Here is a 15,689-nt window from a genome sequence, read left to right as displayed (position 1 = left end):
GCGCGCGCTCCTGGAGTTCGCGTTCTAAGTCTGTTGTCTCGCGGGTGCCGTCCGCGAGTCTGCCTGCTCCCCCGTGCAGGTGGCCCGCCAACCGCCATCCGTCCCGCGTGCGCTCCCGGAGCTCCCTTCTCAGCCTGCTGTCTCAAGCGTGCGGGTCCGCGGTCTGTCCGCTCCCCCTTGCAGGTGGCTACCGCTTCCCGGCGCCCTGACACGGCGGCTCCCTCCCCCTTCTGTTTAGCTTCCGATATCTGTGCGCGGTTTCACGGCTCCCCGCTTCGTACCTCGATACTCAGCGCTGGAGATGTTCATTTGTAGAGATCCAGATGTATCTTCCTGCGTCTCAGGCTGATTCCGTGGATGTTCCTGCTGGTCTGGTACCTATCCAGCTCAACTCAGGGGACCGGCTGAAAAAGGTGTCCCCTACTCCTCCGCCATCTTCTACATTCTGTCTCACCCTATGTTTAAAAATGTCAAATGCTGGGGCGCCTGGGTGGCACAGCGGTTAAGCGTCTGCCCTCGGCTCAGGGCGTGATCCCGGCTTTCTGGGATTGAGTNATCCCGGCTTTCTGGGATCGAGCCCCACATCAGGCTCCTCCGCTATGAGCCCGCTTCTTCCTCTCCCACTCCCCCTGCTTGTATTCCCTCTCTTGCTGGCTGTCTCTATCTCTGTCAAATAAATAAATAAAATCTTAAAAAAAACAACAACACCATATTTAAAAAAAAATGTCAAATGCTGATGTTTGAAATTTTTGTTAATTTAAACCTAGTCCAAAAAACTTGTTACTATGTCTTATCAACATTGATTCAACGTTGGTTTAGTTTGACTTAAAACAAATTTGTTTCCCGATTATTTGATAAAGAATCACATTTTCCAATGAATTATTTCAACCTTTTCTGTTCTTTTTCTGCTTGAGATGGCGGGATATGCAGATAACAAACAATGTTTTCAGGTAGAAAAATATTAAAATACTCATTGCCAGTATGGGATCCCTGGTACATATTGTAAGAACTTGACAGAGAGAAATGGAATCCAGATTCTCTAAATCTAGTGAAACAAGTCTTGTTGCAATTTAAGGAAAAGTATTCTAAGTAGGAAAATTATTTTGCTAATTTTCTGGTGGTTTCAAATCTTTTTTAGAAATAAAATAAAAGATAACACAACTGAGCTGCCTCCTCCCACTTTTCAAAGAGAGTTGGAATAATGCATGTGATAGTGAATTTTAGGTGTCACCTTAGCCAGGCCACAGTGCTCAGATATTTGGTCACATTTCATTCTGGATGTTTCTGTTGAGGATGTTTGTTGGGCAAAATTAACATTTATGTCAGTAGACTTTTTGAGTAAAGCAGATTGCTCTCTGCAATGTGGGTGGGCCTCATCTAATCAGTTGAAGGCCCTGGTAGACTAAAACTGGCCTCGCCAGAGCAAGAGGGCATTCTGTAGCAGAAAGCCTTGGGCAGAAAGTGGGTATCCAGCATGCTGGCCTACCGTGCCTATTTTGGACTTGCCAGAGGGCATAACCATGTGAGCCAATTCCTTATAACAAATTTCTTTATATATTCTCTCTATATATACCCTATTGGTTCTTTCCTTTGGAGAAGCCCAACAAATACGGAGTGTATTTAGTGCCTTTGTTAAGTGTTTGTGCATTTGATGAATTATAATGATTAACTGTCTTGGAAAATGGTTCTATTAATATATTAACATTTTATAAGTGGTTTCTTTGAAGTAGTAAGCTGATCAATAGAGAGAAATTCTCAAGAATCCCACTGCTGGAAGTATTTGCTCTAATATCTGAGCACACAGATGGGAAAGGATGATTTGTCTCTTCATGGGACCATGCAAGGAGAGACTGTGCTCTGGGCTTGGCAACATCCCTGAGATGGGGAGAACTCTGGGATGGCTCAAGTTTCCCTGACCTCTGGTGTATACTTGGCATAGTCCCTGAGACTTTGAACATGAAGAGAGTGCTCTGTGATTGTGCTGTGTCCCACGGCACCAGTGACTTCAAGACAGGTAGCATGTTGGGTGGGCCTGACCTAATCACATGAAGCTGGTCATAGAGGAGGGTCAGAGGTCGGGGGCACAAGAAGTATGTGAAGGGGACTCAGGGATGAGGGGGTGCGTGTGTTCAGGGATGAGGGCAGCCACTGGGAGCTTAGAGTGACCCCTACCAACAGCCAACCAGGAAGTGGGGACCTCAGTCCTACAACCACAGGGAATTGGAGTCTGTCAACCACAGAAATAAGCCTGGAAGCAGGTTTTCTCCCACAGCTTCCAAGACCTCAACCAGGCCCACATATTGGTATCCATGCTATAATATCCTGAGTGGAGAATCCAACCCCTTCACGCTGGGGTTTGGACCCATAGAACAGTGAGCTAATACATGGGTTTGAAGCTACTTAGTTTGTGATAATTTGTTACACAGAAATAGAAGCTGTTCTACTTCTTCATATTCTCTGGGCCTTTCTTTCTTTTCTTAGGTGAAAACAGAGGAAATCACGTGTCCTGATTTACTGTCATTACTTCAGACATGGATCGGTCAGGGAAATGGGTTTGGATGTGGCATGGGTGCTTCCCTGCTAATGGAATGAGAGAGATGATCCAGCAGTTTGGATAAAAATGTTGTATTTAGGAACCAGTTCTGCCACTTGTGAGGTGTCTGGACCTGAGCGGATCCCCATAACTCCTTCTCGGCTTCCCTTTTACAAAATGGGGACAAAACTGGTTATAGGTGGAATCATTGTGAAGACCAGCAGGTGTGACAGGGTTATGGGCCTGGGTAATGCCCGGTCTGTGGGAGTTCAGAATGGGCCCTCGGGGGCTCCAATGGGCCTGCTTTACCACTCTTCTGCCAGTGCCCTTCCCAGCTCAGGTGACACATGGGGACAGAAGATCTGCTTATTCATTCCTCCAGGGTTCTCTGGGAAGGTGATGCTGTGGGCTAGCTACTCCGTGGCCTCCTCATGTTGAAGTTGGGGACAACTCACATTCTACCAGATGCATTGCATAAGGAGTTCCCTGTCCTAGAGTCCTTTCCTGAAAATAGATACCATTTATGGAGTTCCAGGCCAAGGACTCCTTTGCCAAATACGATTCCATTTAGCTGTCAATCAATCCTTTTGAGTAGGGTGGTTATCCTGATCTTGCAGAGGAAGAAACGATGATTCGGAGAGATTATGCAAGCTCTCTGAGAGTACATGGTTAGGACACAGACTCAAAAAGCCAGGTTTTTACAGTTTTATGTCCTGGACCATGTGCCCAAGTGGAGCCCTACCACCGGGACATATGAGAAGCAGGGCTCTTGGTGGAAGGAGCTGGGGTCCCCATCAGCATACCCACAGGTTTTACTCTGTGGCTCCTTATCTTCCTACAAGTGGGCATGGGAGGAGAAGGGGTGACTGGCTCAGCAGTCACTGAGGACTTTGGTCAGGGACTCTGGGACATGTCAGTACTAAGAGAGAAAGAAAAACACCTGTCTTTACTTCCTAGGGGTGAATGGCTCTAAGCGCCATTGTTACGAATCGTAATTACACAGTTAAACTTTCCTTTCAGAACCTTTGCTACTATGGTAAGAAACCTGTGTTGAATCAAAAATCTCTTCCTCCTCCTTCCTGGCTTTGAAGGGCCCTGGACTTCCTCCCTCCCTCCCTCCCTCCCTTTTCCTCCCTTCCAGATTTTATTTTTAAGTAATCTCCACACCCAACATGGGGTTCAAACCTACACCCCCAAGATCAAGAGTTGCATGCTCTGTGGCCCGAGCAGGCCAGGCATCCCTGCAGGGCCCTGGGCTTCCTGACCAGAGCTGCACACCATGCATATCTAGCAGCCCCCCGTTTGCAGCCAGGCGTGGGCTGTGCACTGTTTTCCGTCTGTGTCTGTCGTCTCCTCCTCTGGGAATGGGCTACGTCAGCTCAGCAAATGCACACAGCTGTCTTATTGTCTTCTTATGGAACTAATATTCAATAATCTGGTTATCTTTTCTGACCAGTTTGCGTGAGGTGGAAGCACTGCGAGGTGCAAGGTGATAGGAATTTATGCGATCTAACAAAACTTCTGAACAAACTTCAGAAGGATCACAGAGATGACATCTATCTCTACACCTCTGGGCACTTGAATTCCAATAAGCTTTACAGGCCTCCTGAGACAGTCCTCTATCACTGGCCCAATGCCAACAGACCAAAAGGGGAAAAAATCTTCAAAGTCGAAAAACCACCTGATAAGAAGATTGCAAAGATGAAAGATGCTTTGGCTTATTTTACCATCAATACAGCTCTGAGTCCAAAAGATGCCCAGACCACACCACTATTCAGGCATTTGAACCCTCTGGAGCATATCTCCCAGACTTCAGAAGAGGACTTCATTCCAAGGAAGGCTCCGGGAAAAGAGGCGTCTCCAGAACTACGGAGGAGAGAAGAGCTGAGATTGCCAGAGATGAAGGTTCTCAAGTACAGAACAGTGGAGTCCAGCCGTCAGTGTGTGATGTCTCCCCGACCCAAGGATGAGTACCGGTATGTCAGCTCCTACTTAGCTGGCATAACGAAGGCAGACAAGTATAAGAAGTTTCTGTGTTTCCAAAAAGAAGTTCTTGCAAAACAAGATCTCATGAAGCACGATTTCACGGGGAGCAAGGCAGCGATAAGCCATGAAAAGAAGTTGGAGCAGGTAAGGAGGGTGATTTTGCAGTGCTGTGGGCCCACTGCTGTAGTTCCAGGTGTCTAAACGCTGGGTGGAGACCCGCATTCAGGCACCTCCTTTACATTTCCAGGTAGAAAGTAGTGTACTTACCAGTTGCTGAGAACATCTGACATGATGTAGATGATAACAGGGAGAAGTAAAGGAAGGCTAAGTCTGGAACCAGGTCAGTTGGAGGTGACTTCATATGCAGAGTGTCAGATGCTGCCTGGCAGCTGTGGTACATACTATGTTCATGGATAGCAGACACATCTGAGAAAAGGTTTGCCTAACTCACCATGGAAGCATGTGCGGGGAGAGTGAGACGGAAGTAGACAGTTAGGTAACATAGGTACAATCTGCCTGGAGTCATCCCTGTGTGTGGAAGGTGGTTAGCGTGATGGGAGGAGCTGTGAGCTGTGCATAGGGACCTCGGATGTGATGCAAGGGCGAAAATGCAGGAAGGGAAGAAATAGCAGCGTACCTGAGAAAGAACCAAACCTGATGAGGGTTTTGGCTGAGAGGACTAATGGAAAGAGGAAAACCCTGGGGGACACTGTGGACGCAGTGAATCCTCGAGGACAGGGTGGAAGGGAGTGAATAAAGAAAACATAGCCCAACACCTTTGACAACCGTGCAATCTGACCTCCTCACACTGCTTGGAGGGAATCAGGTGCACCTTGGTTTGCTGCCTGGCTCTGCCTAGACCCAACTCGGGGGTGGTGGGAGCTGGACCCTCTGATAGAAAGCCCCGTGGCAATTCTCATTCCTCTACCTGAGAAGCTGTTTGGAAAGGAAAATGAAGACATCCTGAAATAGCTCGTTCTGTTTTTCCACCAGGAGCTCCAGAAAGTGTGCACATGCGACCCTCAGCAGTTCAACAGGTTCCACGTCTTCAGAGAAGTCTTTGACGATATTTGCAATAGTTCTTTGATATTTGGTGATATCTTGAAAGAAGTTAAGGTAATAAAAAAATGTTTATTTCCCACACAACCACTGAAAGCCACACATGATGTTCTGCACACAGGATCGCAGTTCTCACAGAAATTCTGCCAGTATCATGGCCTCCTTCCTAGAGATGACGAAAATCACTCGCAGACGCAAAGTAACGTGCACGTAGCCACATAAATCACACATGGGCCGTGTGAATAAACAGCCAGCTAGCTCACTCCTGAAGGCCATTTTCCCCCACTTAAGCTTCCCAGTTATTTATAGGCTTTTCTAAATTGTACATATGTAACATATAAACTTTTATAATTATGCATAATTATTTTATTTACATTCTTATGGAATTATAAGTTTGCTGTGATTTCATGATGAAAGTGACCTTCATATCAAAGCTGAGTTGAAATGAGGTTGCTTCCAGATCTTGCTCTTGCCTAAGTCCTAAAGACAAGGACTGCTTAAGAGCAGCCACAGAGTGACCTGTTCTTCAGAGAATGTCCCCATCCCGAGGGAGCTCATCCCTGGCAGGTCAGCAGGACCCACAGAGCATCTGTATGGCAGGAGATCATACGTTGTATGTGTGTCAAGGTATTTTAGGATGCTATTCTGAGGTGACCAACAGTTAACACTCAAATGTGCTTTAAAGTTGGTGAGATTTTATACACTTTATTGTGTGTATTACTGGTTTATATACTGAAGGAACATTTTATAGCTATATCATTTAGAAATGATCTAAACTGACATCCTCAGCGTCCATATTATTTATCCCTGCAAAGAAACTTACACTGTAATGATACAACACATTTTCAATGGATTGTTTTTGTACAGGATGAATATGAACTCTACATGGCAATACTTCTGCACTCCCAGTCCCCGTCACAGTATAAGGTAATGGCTGATCCTCCAGGTGTCTAAATAAAGCCTATTTCTTCATTTTCATATTTCATGAGCAGGAGAAAGCATCCTGAATCCAAGAAGCCCCATTGTCTCTGGCCGCCCACTGTCAGTGATCTCTCTGGCTCATCCCTGCGTAATCCAGTCCTCTCCTGTTTTCCTCAGCCTTGGCCGTCTCTTTTCTCCCTCTCTCCCTTGGTTGTGAGATACACTTGCAGACCCCTCCATCGATGACCCCCAGCTCTGTATATGTCACCCAGACATTCCTGGGAGTTCCAGATTTTACCTGTTTCCAGCTTCCTGCCGGACATGGACACTTCGGTGTCCAGGGCAGGCAGGTTACAGACCTACAAATAGGGAGATTATCCTGAATTACCTGGGTGGGCCCAATGTGATCGCATGGGTCCCTCACGGAAGAGAAACTTCTCTGGCTGGGGTCAGAAAGGAGAGGCGGCAGAAGGGGGGTCAGAGAGATTCTGAGTGAGAGGAGGATTCCATGGCCGATGGGGGCTCTGGGATAGAGGACCCACGAACAGGGACTAGAGACAGGCGTCCAGAAGCTAACAGCCACAAGGACAGGACCTCAGTCCTACATCTGCAAGGAAACGGGTCCTGCCAACGACCTGAGTGATCCTGGAGGAGATTCCGCCCCAGAGCCTTGGGAAAGGAAGGTAGCCAGCTGGCACCCTGATTTCAGCCCAGTGAGACCCTGGCAGGGCCCCGCAGAGCGACCAGACTTGTGTCCCACAGAGTGGAGATGATTAGTTTGGGTTAAGCCACAAAGTCTGTGTTAATTTGTTATGATGACAATATAAAACTCAGAAAATGCGCTGTTAATATCTCAAAATAGAGTTTCCAACACTGTTTTTAGTCTGTCCTTCATTGAACTTTGGCTACTTAGTGTGTGCGTGAGGTCCTCGTCTCATCGGTGCCCCACGCTGGCCTGGATCACCACCTTGCCTGCATTTGCCCCATGAGGCAGCTGTGCTGGGCGGAATAGTGTCCCCCAGAACATTATGTCCACTTGGAAGCTCTGAGTGTGACCTTCCTGGGAAATAGAGTCAGTGCAAATATAATCAAATGAGGATGAGGTCGTTGGGGGGGTTTCCTGATCCAGTGTCTGGTGTCCTTATAAGAAAAGGGGAATCTGGTCCCAGACACAGAAGTGGGAGGCAGAGATGGGAGTGGGGCACAGACTGACATGCTGACTGTGTTCCCAAACCACTGAAGTAACCGCGTAGAGACAGTTTGGGAACATAGATGGTGCTCGGTCAGTGACTTCCAGAGAGCGGGAGCATTGTCCTCAGGGAAAGCATAAAGCGTATCCTCACCTAACTGACAGCCCCAGTAGTCCCTCCGGGCGTAGGTCACACGCGTGGTGGTTCTAGTAAGGAAAACAGCCTGCGGGATTAGCTGTGTTAGTCACGAAACTAAGCGAATGTAACACTGCTAAAACTACTTCTGACTTTCTGAATTCAATAAAGTTTAAAAATCCTATCTTATAAATTGGAAAGTATAGTTTCTTTGTATCTGAAAAAACTCACAGCATTACAAGGTCAGTTCTGATTTACTCCTTAATTCTTTTCTTTTTATCTTGAATTATTTTATTTTTTATTTTAATTCCAGTTAGTTAAAATACAGTGTAATACTAGTGTCAGGTGTACAATATAGTGATTATATCATTCCATACAACACGCAGTGGTCCTCAGGACAGGTGTGCTCCTTCATCCCCATCATCCCCTATTTCTCCCAGCTCCCTACCCCTGTCCCCTCTGGTAACCGTCGGTTTGTTCTCTGTAGGTGAGTCTGTTTCTTGGCTTATCTCTCTCTTTTGCCCGCTTTGCTTGTTTGTTTTGTTTCTTAAATTCCACATATAAGTGAAATCATATGGTATTTGTCTTTCTCTGCCTTATTTCACTTAGCGTCATACTCTCTAGCTCCATCCATGTTGTTGCAAATGGCAAGATTTCATTCTTTTTCGTGGCTGAAAAATACTCCATTGTGTGTGTGTGTGTGTGTGTGTGTGTATCTTCTTTATCCCTTCATAAGTCTATGGACACTTGGGCTACTTCCAGAATTTGGCTGTTGTAAATAATGCTGCTATAAACATCAGGGTGCATGTATCTCTTTAAATTAGTGTGTTTGGGTAAATACCCAGTATCTCGATTACTGAATTGTAAGGTAGTTCTATTTTTAACTTTTTGAGGAACGTCCGTACTGTTCTCCAGAGTGGCTGCACCAGTTGGCCTTCCTACCAGCAGTGTAGCAGGGTTCCCTTTTCTCCACAACCCCCCCCCAAATCTGTTGTTTTTTGTGTTGTTGATTTTAGCTGTTGTGACAGGTGTGAGGTGACATCTCATTGTACTTTTGACTCTGCATCTCCCTGATGCTGAGCGATGTTGAGCATCTTTTCGTGTCTGTTGGCATCTGCATGTCTTCTTTGGACAAATGTCATTCATTTCTTCTGCCCATTTTTTAAAAAGATTTATTTATTTATTTTAGAGAGAGAGTGCATGAGCAGGAGGGGCAGAGGGAGAGAGAGAATCTCAAGCTGTCTCCACGCTGCGCGCGGAGCCTGATGTGGGCCTTGATCCCAGGACCCTGAGATTACGACCTAAGGTGAAACCAAGAGTCTGATGCCTAACTGACTGCCCCACCCAGGCACTCCCCTTCTGCCCATTTTTAATTGGATTATTCGATTTTTTTTTTTTTTGAGTGTTGTGTTGTGTAAGTTCTTTATATATTTTGGATACTAACCCCTTGTTGGATATGTCATTTTCAAGTATCTTCTCCCATTCTGTAGGTTGTCTTTATTTTTGTTGATGTTTCCTTCACTATACAGAAGGTTTACTTTGATATAGTCCCAATAGTTTATTTTTGCTTTCATTTCCCTTACCTCAGGAGACATATTTAGAAAAATATTGCTAGGGCTGATGTCAGAGACCTTACTGCCTGTGCTCTCTTCTAGGACTTTTGTGACTTCAGGTCTCACATTGAGGTCTTTAATCCATTTTGAGTTTATCTTTGTATATGGTGTAAGAATGTGGTCCAGTTTCCTTCTTTTCAATGTAGCTGTCCAGTTTTCCCAACAGCATTTGTTGAAGAGACTATCCTTTTCCCATTGTATATTCTTTCCTGCTTTGTCAAAGATTAATTGACCATGTAATTGTGGGTTTATTTCTGGGCTTTCTAATTTGTTCCATTAATCTCTGTGTCTATTTTTGTGCTGGTACCGTACTGTTTAGATTAATAACTTGAGGTCTGGAATTGTGATACCTCCAGCTTTGCTTTTCTTTTTTAAGATTGATTTGGCAATTTGGGTTTTTTTTTTTTTTTTGTGGTTCCATATAAATTTTAGGATTTAAAAAATTCTAGGTCTGTGGAAAATGTTATTGGTATTTTGGTAGGGATTGCATTAAATCTGTAGATTGCTTTGGGTAGTATAGACATTTTAACAATATTTGTTCTTCCAATCTATGAGCCTGGAATGTCTTTCCATTTCTTTATGTCATCTTCAAGTTCTTTCATCAATATTGTAGTTTTCAAAGTACAGGTCTTTTACCTCTTTGGTCAGGTTTGTTCTAGGTGTCTTACTGTTTTTGGTGCAATTGTAAATGGGCTTGTCTTCTTAATTTCTTTTTCTGCTGCTTCATTATTAGTATACAGAAATGCAACGGATTTCTGCACATTGATTTTGTATCCTGAAACTTTATTGAATTCCTTTATCTGTTCTAGTAGTTTTTTGGTGGTCTTTAGGGTTTTCTATATAGAGTATCATGGCACCTACAAATAGTGGGAGTTTTACTTCTCCAGTTTGGATGCCTTTATTTTTTTGTTGTCTCATTGCTGTGGCTAGGGATTCTATTTTGAATAGAAGTGGTGAGAGTGGACATTTTTGTCTTGTTCCTGATGTTAGAGGGGAAGCTCTAGCTTTTTCCCATTGAGTATGATGTTCACTATATATATTTTTATATATGGCCTTTATTATGTTGAGATATGTTCCCTGTAAACCTACTTGAGGGCCTTTTATCATGAATGGATGTTATACTTTGTCAAATGCTTTTTCTGCATCTATTGAAATAATCTTATGGTTTTTATCCTTTCTTTTATTGATATAATGTGTCACATTGATTGATTTGCAAATATGGAACCACTCTTGCATACTGGGAATAAGTCCCTCTTGATTGTGGTGAATGATTTTTTTAAATGTATTGTTGGATTTGGTTTGCTAGCATTTTGTTGGGGATTTCTTTTTTAAGAATTTATTTGTCAGAGAGCGAGAGAACGAGCAGGGGTGGGGGGGAGCAGAGGGAGAAGCAGTCTCCCTCAGTGGGGGCCCCATGTGGGACTTGATCCCAGGACCCTGGGATCATGACCTGAGCTGAAGGCAGACGCCTAACAAACTGAGCCACCTAGGCATCCCTGTTGAGGATTTTTACATCTATGTTCATCAAAGATACTGGCCTGTAGTTTTTTTTGTTTTGCTTTTTTGTTTGTTTGTTTTTTGTTTGTTTGGGGGTTTTTTGATGGTGTCTTTACCTGCTTTGGGTATCAGTGTAATGCTGGCCTCATAGAATGAATTTGGAAATTTTCCCTCCTCTTCTATTTTTTGGAATAGTTTGAGAAAATAGTATTAACTCTTCTTTAAAAGTTTGGTAGAATTCAGCTGTGAAGCCAACCAACCCTGGACTTTTGTTTGTTGAGAGTTCCTTTCTGGTACTGAGTCTATTCAAATTTTCTATGTCTTCCTGCTTCAGTTTTGGTAGGTTATATGTTTCTAGGAATTTAACCATTTCTTTTAGGTTGTCCAATTTTTGGCATGTAGTTTTTCATAATATTCTTGTTGTTTATAATTGTTTGTATTTCTGTGATGTTGGTGGTTCTTCCTCCTCTTTCATTTGTTATTTATTTAAGATTTATTTATTTGTTTTGAGAGAGAGAGAGAGAGGGAAAGAGAGAATCTAAAGCAGACTCCCCACTGAGCACAGAGCCTGACATGGGGCTCAATCTCAAGATCCTGAGATCATGACCCAAGCCAAAATCAAGAGTTGGAGTCTGAAAAAAAAAAAAAGAAAGAAAGAAAGAAAGAGAAAAAGAAAAAGGGGGTGCCTGGGTGGCTCAGTCGGTTAAGCATCTGCCATTGGCTCAGGTCATGATCCCAGGGTCCTGGGATGGAGTCCCATGTTGGGCTCCCTACTGTGCGGGGAGTCTGCTTCTCCCTCTGCCCCTCCTCCCAATTTGTTCTCTTAATCTCTCTCTGGCTCTCTCACTCTTTCTCAAATAAATGGGTATTTTCTTAAAAAAAAAAAAGAGTTGGAGGTTGATTTCATTGATTTGTTCTTTTTTTTTTTTTTTTTTTTTTTTAGTTTCTGTATCATTTATTTCTGCTCTATTCTTTATTATTTCCTTCCTCCTGCTGGTTTTTGGTTTTGTTTGTTGTTCTTTCTCTAGCTCCTTTAGGTATAAGGTTAGGTTGTTTATTTGAGGGTTTTTATTATTATTATTATTATTATTTTTGCCTCTTGAGGTGGGCCTGTATTGCTATAAACTGGCCTCTTAGAACAGATTTTGCTGCATCCCAGAGGTTTTGGACTGTGTGTTTTCATTTTCACTTGTTTCCATGTACTTTTGGACTTCTTCTTTGATTTCTTAATTAACCCATTCATTGTTTAGTAACATGTTATTTAACCTCCATGTATTTGTGGTCTTTCCAGATTTTTTCTTGTGGTTGATTTCCAGTTTCATACCAATGTGGTTGGAAAAGTTGAATAGTATGACTTTGACCTTTTTGAATTCTTGATACTCGTTTTGTGGCCCAATATGTGATCTATTCTGGAGAATGTTCCATGTATACCCGAGAAGAATGTGTATTCTGATGTTTTTGGATAGAATGTTCTAAATATATCTGTTAAATCCACCTGAACCAATGTGTCATTCAATGCCATTGTTTCCTTGTTGATTGTCTGTTTGGATGATTTGTCCATTGATGTAAGTGGGGTGTTAAAGTTCCCTATTATTATTGTATTACTATTAATTAGTTCCTTTATTTTTGTTATTAACTGTTTTATGTATTTGCATGCTCCCATGTTGGGTGCATAAATATTTACAGTTGTTATATCTTCTTATTGGATTGTCCCCTTCATTACTATATATTGTCCTTTGTCTCTTGTTCCTGTATTTGTTTTAAAATCTATTTTGTCTGATGCAAGTATTGCTACTCCAGCTTTATTTTGACATTCATTTGCATGATAAATGTTCCTCCATCCCCTCACTTTCAATCTGCCTGTGTCTTTTGGTCTGAAATGAATCTCCTGTAGGCAGCATATAGATGGGTCTTATTTTTTATCCATGCTGTTATCCTATGTCTTTTGATTGGAGTATTTAGTCCACTTATATTCAAAGTAATTATTGATAGATATGTATTTATTGCCATTTTGTTATTTATTTTGTCTTTGTTTCTGAAGTTTTTTTCTGATTCTTTCTTCTTTCATGGTTTGTTGGTTTTCTTGGTGATATATTTGGATTCCATTATTCTTTGTGTATCTATTACTGATTTTCAATTTGTGGTTACGGTTTGTATATAACATGTACGTATAGCAGTCTATATTAAGTTGATGGCCTTTTAAGTTTGAACCCTTTTTTTAGTCCTCTCCTCCCCACATTTTAGGTATATGGTATCATAATTTACATCCTTTTATTTTGTGAATTCCTTGATTGATTTTTTATAGAAATATTCATTTTTACTGCTTTTCTGTTTTCTACCTTCATACTGTCACTTTTGGTCTTTTCTTTCCACTCAAAGTTTCCCCTTTAGTGTTTCTTGTAAGGCTGGTTTAGTGGTCATGAACTCCTTTAGTTTTTTTTCTGGGAAACTCTTTATCTCTCCTTCTATTCTGAATAATAGCCTTGCTGGATAGAGTATTCTTGGTTACAGATGTTCCCCATCCAGCACTTTGAATATTTTATGCCACCCCTTTTTGGCTTACACAATCTCTACTGAAAAATCTGCTGATAGCATTATGGGGTTTCCCCTGTAACTGTTTACTTTTGTCTTGCTGCTTTAAGCTGTTTCTCTTTATCACTACATTTTGCCCATTTTAATTACAATATGTCTTGGTGTGGATCTGCCTTTTTAATTTTGTTGGAAGTTCTCTGTGCCTACTGGATTTGGGTATCTGTTTCCTTCCCCAGATTAGGGAACTTTTCAGCTATGATTTCTTCAAATAAATTTCTGCCCCCTTTTCTCTCTCTCTTCTAGGATCCCTATAATATGAATGTTATTATGTTTGATGGAGTCACTGAGTTCCCTAGGTCTGTTCTCGTTTTGCATAATTCCTTTTACTCTCTTCTGTTCAGCTTGATTACTTTCCCTCACTCTGTCTTCTAGGTCAGTAATTCATTCCTCTGCTTCTCCAGCCTGCTGTTCATTCCATCAAGCGTGTTTCTCATTTCATTCATTGAACCCTTTATCTCTGCTATGTTTTATTCCTTATCTCTGAGTTAAAGGTCTCACTCACGTCTTCTACTCTTTTCTCAAGTCCAGTGAGTATCTTTATGATCATTACTTTAAATCATCCATCAGGCATGTTACTTATATCTGTTTCACTTAGATCTCTGGCTGTGGTCTTGTCCTGTTCTGTCATTTAGGACAAATTCATCTGTCTTCTCATTTTATCTAAGTCGGTGTGCCTGTTTCTCTGTGTTAAGAAAGTCAGCTATGTCTCCTGTTCTTGAGGGTAATAGCCTTATGAAGAAGAGGTCCTGTAGTGCCCTGCAGTGTAGTGCCCCCTGTTCGCAGGGCCTGGCACTTCAGGGAGTATCTCCAGTGTGTGCTGCATGCACTCTGCTGTTTTGTCCTGGCCACTTTATCCTTCAGGACAGTTGTCTGCAGAGGCTCTCTTTGCCTGTTGCGGGCAGTGTTTGGTCCCTCACCTGAATGTGGTGCACTTTAACTAAGTGTGCTCTGCTTTTGAAATGAGACCAGTCACCACCACCACTGGAACTGAGGCCCTGGAAAACTCCCAGGTTGAGAGATGTGGTGTTGGTAGGGTTTGGCTCATTCTTCTGGAGGAGGGGACCCACTGTGTTGCGACTGAGGAGCTGTGGCTGAGAGAGTGGGTTCCACTGAAGCGTGGAGGGCTGGGGCATGGCTTGGTGTAAGTAAGTTAGGTAGTGAGTGTCCAAGTGGCACTGGTTCCTACATGTGGCCCGTGATTGTGTTGAGGGTTGGCAAAGGAAATGGTGCCTGCCTGTTCCTTCATTCCCAGGGGGGTCTCTCTGTGAACACTTTCTTCTCTGGGACACACTCCACGGTGAGCAGATAACCTCCCCACTGTGTGCCCCAGGTGCTCTTCAGATCGCTGTTTCTGTGCTGTATGTCTGCTGTCTGCCTGCCCCGCCTTCTCTCCTGCAGTAGCTCCAGTGCCCTCAGGGCTCTCTCTGAGCCTGGCATGCTGACTTTTAAAACTCTAGGCTTTGGGGCGCCTGGGTGGCACAGCGGTTAGNACACACTCCACGGTGAGCAGATAACCTCCCCACTGTGTGCCCCAGGTGCTCTTCAGATCGCTGTTTCTGTGCGGTATGTCTGCTGTCTGCCTGCCCCGCCTTCTCTCCTGCAGTAGCCCCAGTGCCCTCAGGGCTCTCTCTGAGCCTGGCATGCTGACTTTTAAAACTCTAGGCTTTAAGCCCCACTAGTTGCGAGAACTCACGGAATTCAGCCCCTCTTGTTTTCTAAGCCAGTTGTTACAGGGATTCGTGTTCCCTGTGTGGGCTCCCCTATGTGCTAGTCTGTCTCTTACCCTTCTTTGTGACTACAGCTCTCTCCCCACCACATTGGCCACCAACTGTTTCTCTCCCAAACCATGTCTCCACACTTCCTACCTTCTTCGAGGTGGGCTCTTGTCCACCTTTAGTTGTGGAGTTTGTTCTGCCAGTGTTCAGGTCGATTTCTGGGGGGTTTTTAGGGATTTGATAGTTAGGTAGTTGTATTTGAGGGATGAGGTGAGCCTGGTGTCGTCCTACTCCATTGCCATCTTCCCCATCTCTGACTTACTGCTTAATTCAAACTTGGATGTGTGCAAAGTTTTCCTTGTTTTGAGCTTTTCATGCTGCAGCAAAATAAGCTTTCTTTTTTTTTTTTTAAGATTTTATTTATTTATTCAACAGAGATGGAGACAGC

At 43.4% G+C, this 15,689-nt stretch overlaps 1 protein-coding gene across 1 annotated transcript in view; it reads left to right on the top strand.

Moving 5' to 3' along the window:
• The window catches only part of C10H6orf118 (chromosome 10 C6orf118 homolog), a 39,643-nt gene that overhangs the window by 8,332 nt on the left and 15,622 nt on the right, over nt 1-15,689 (top strand). Inside the window, exons 2-4 of the mRNA XM_034669427.1 lie at nt 3,990-4,663; nt 5,513-5,635; nt 6,446-6,505. Of these exons, the coding sequence (XP_034525318.1) occupies nt 3,990-4,663; nt 5,513-5,635; nt 6,446-6,505 (857 nt within the window). The remainder of the gene's footprint in view (nt 1-3,989; nt 4,664-5,512; nt 5,636-6,445; nt 6,506-15,689) is intronic.

The sequence above is a fragment of the Ailuropoda melanoleuca genome, chromosome 10 (genome assembly GCF_002007445.2).
Source record: "Ailuropoda melanoleuca isolate Jingjing chromosome 10, ASM200744v2, whole genome shotgun sequence".
NCBI classification, from domain to species: domain Eukaryota; kingdom Metazoa; phylum Chordata; class Mammalia; order Carnivora; family Ursidae; genus Ailuropoda; species Ailuropoda melanoleuca.
This window is presented reverse-complemented; position numbering and strand designations above follow the sequence as displayed.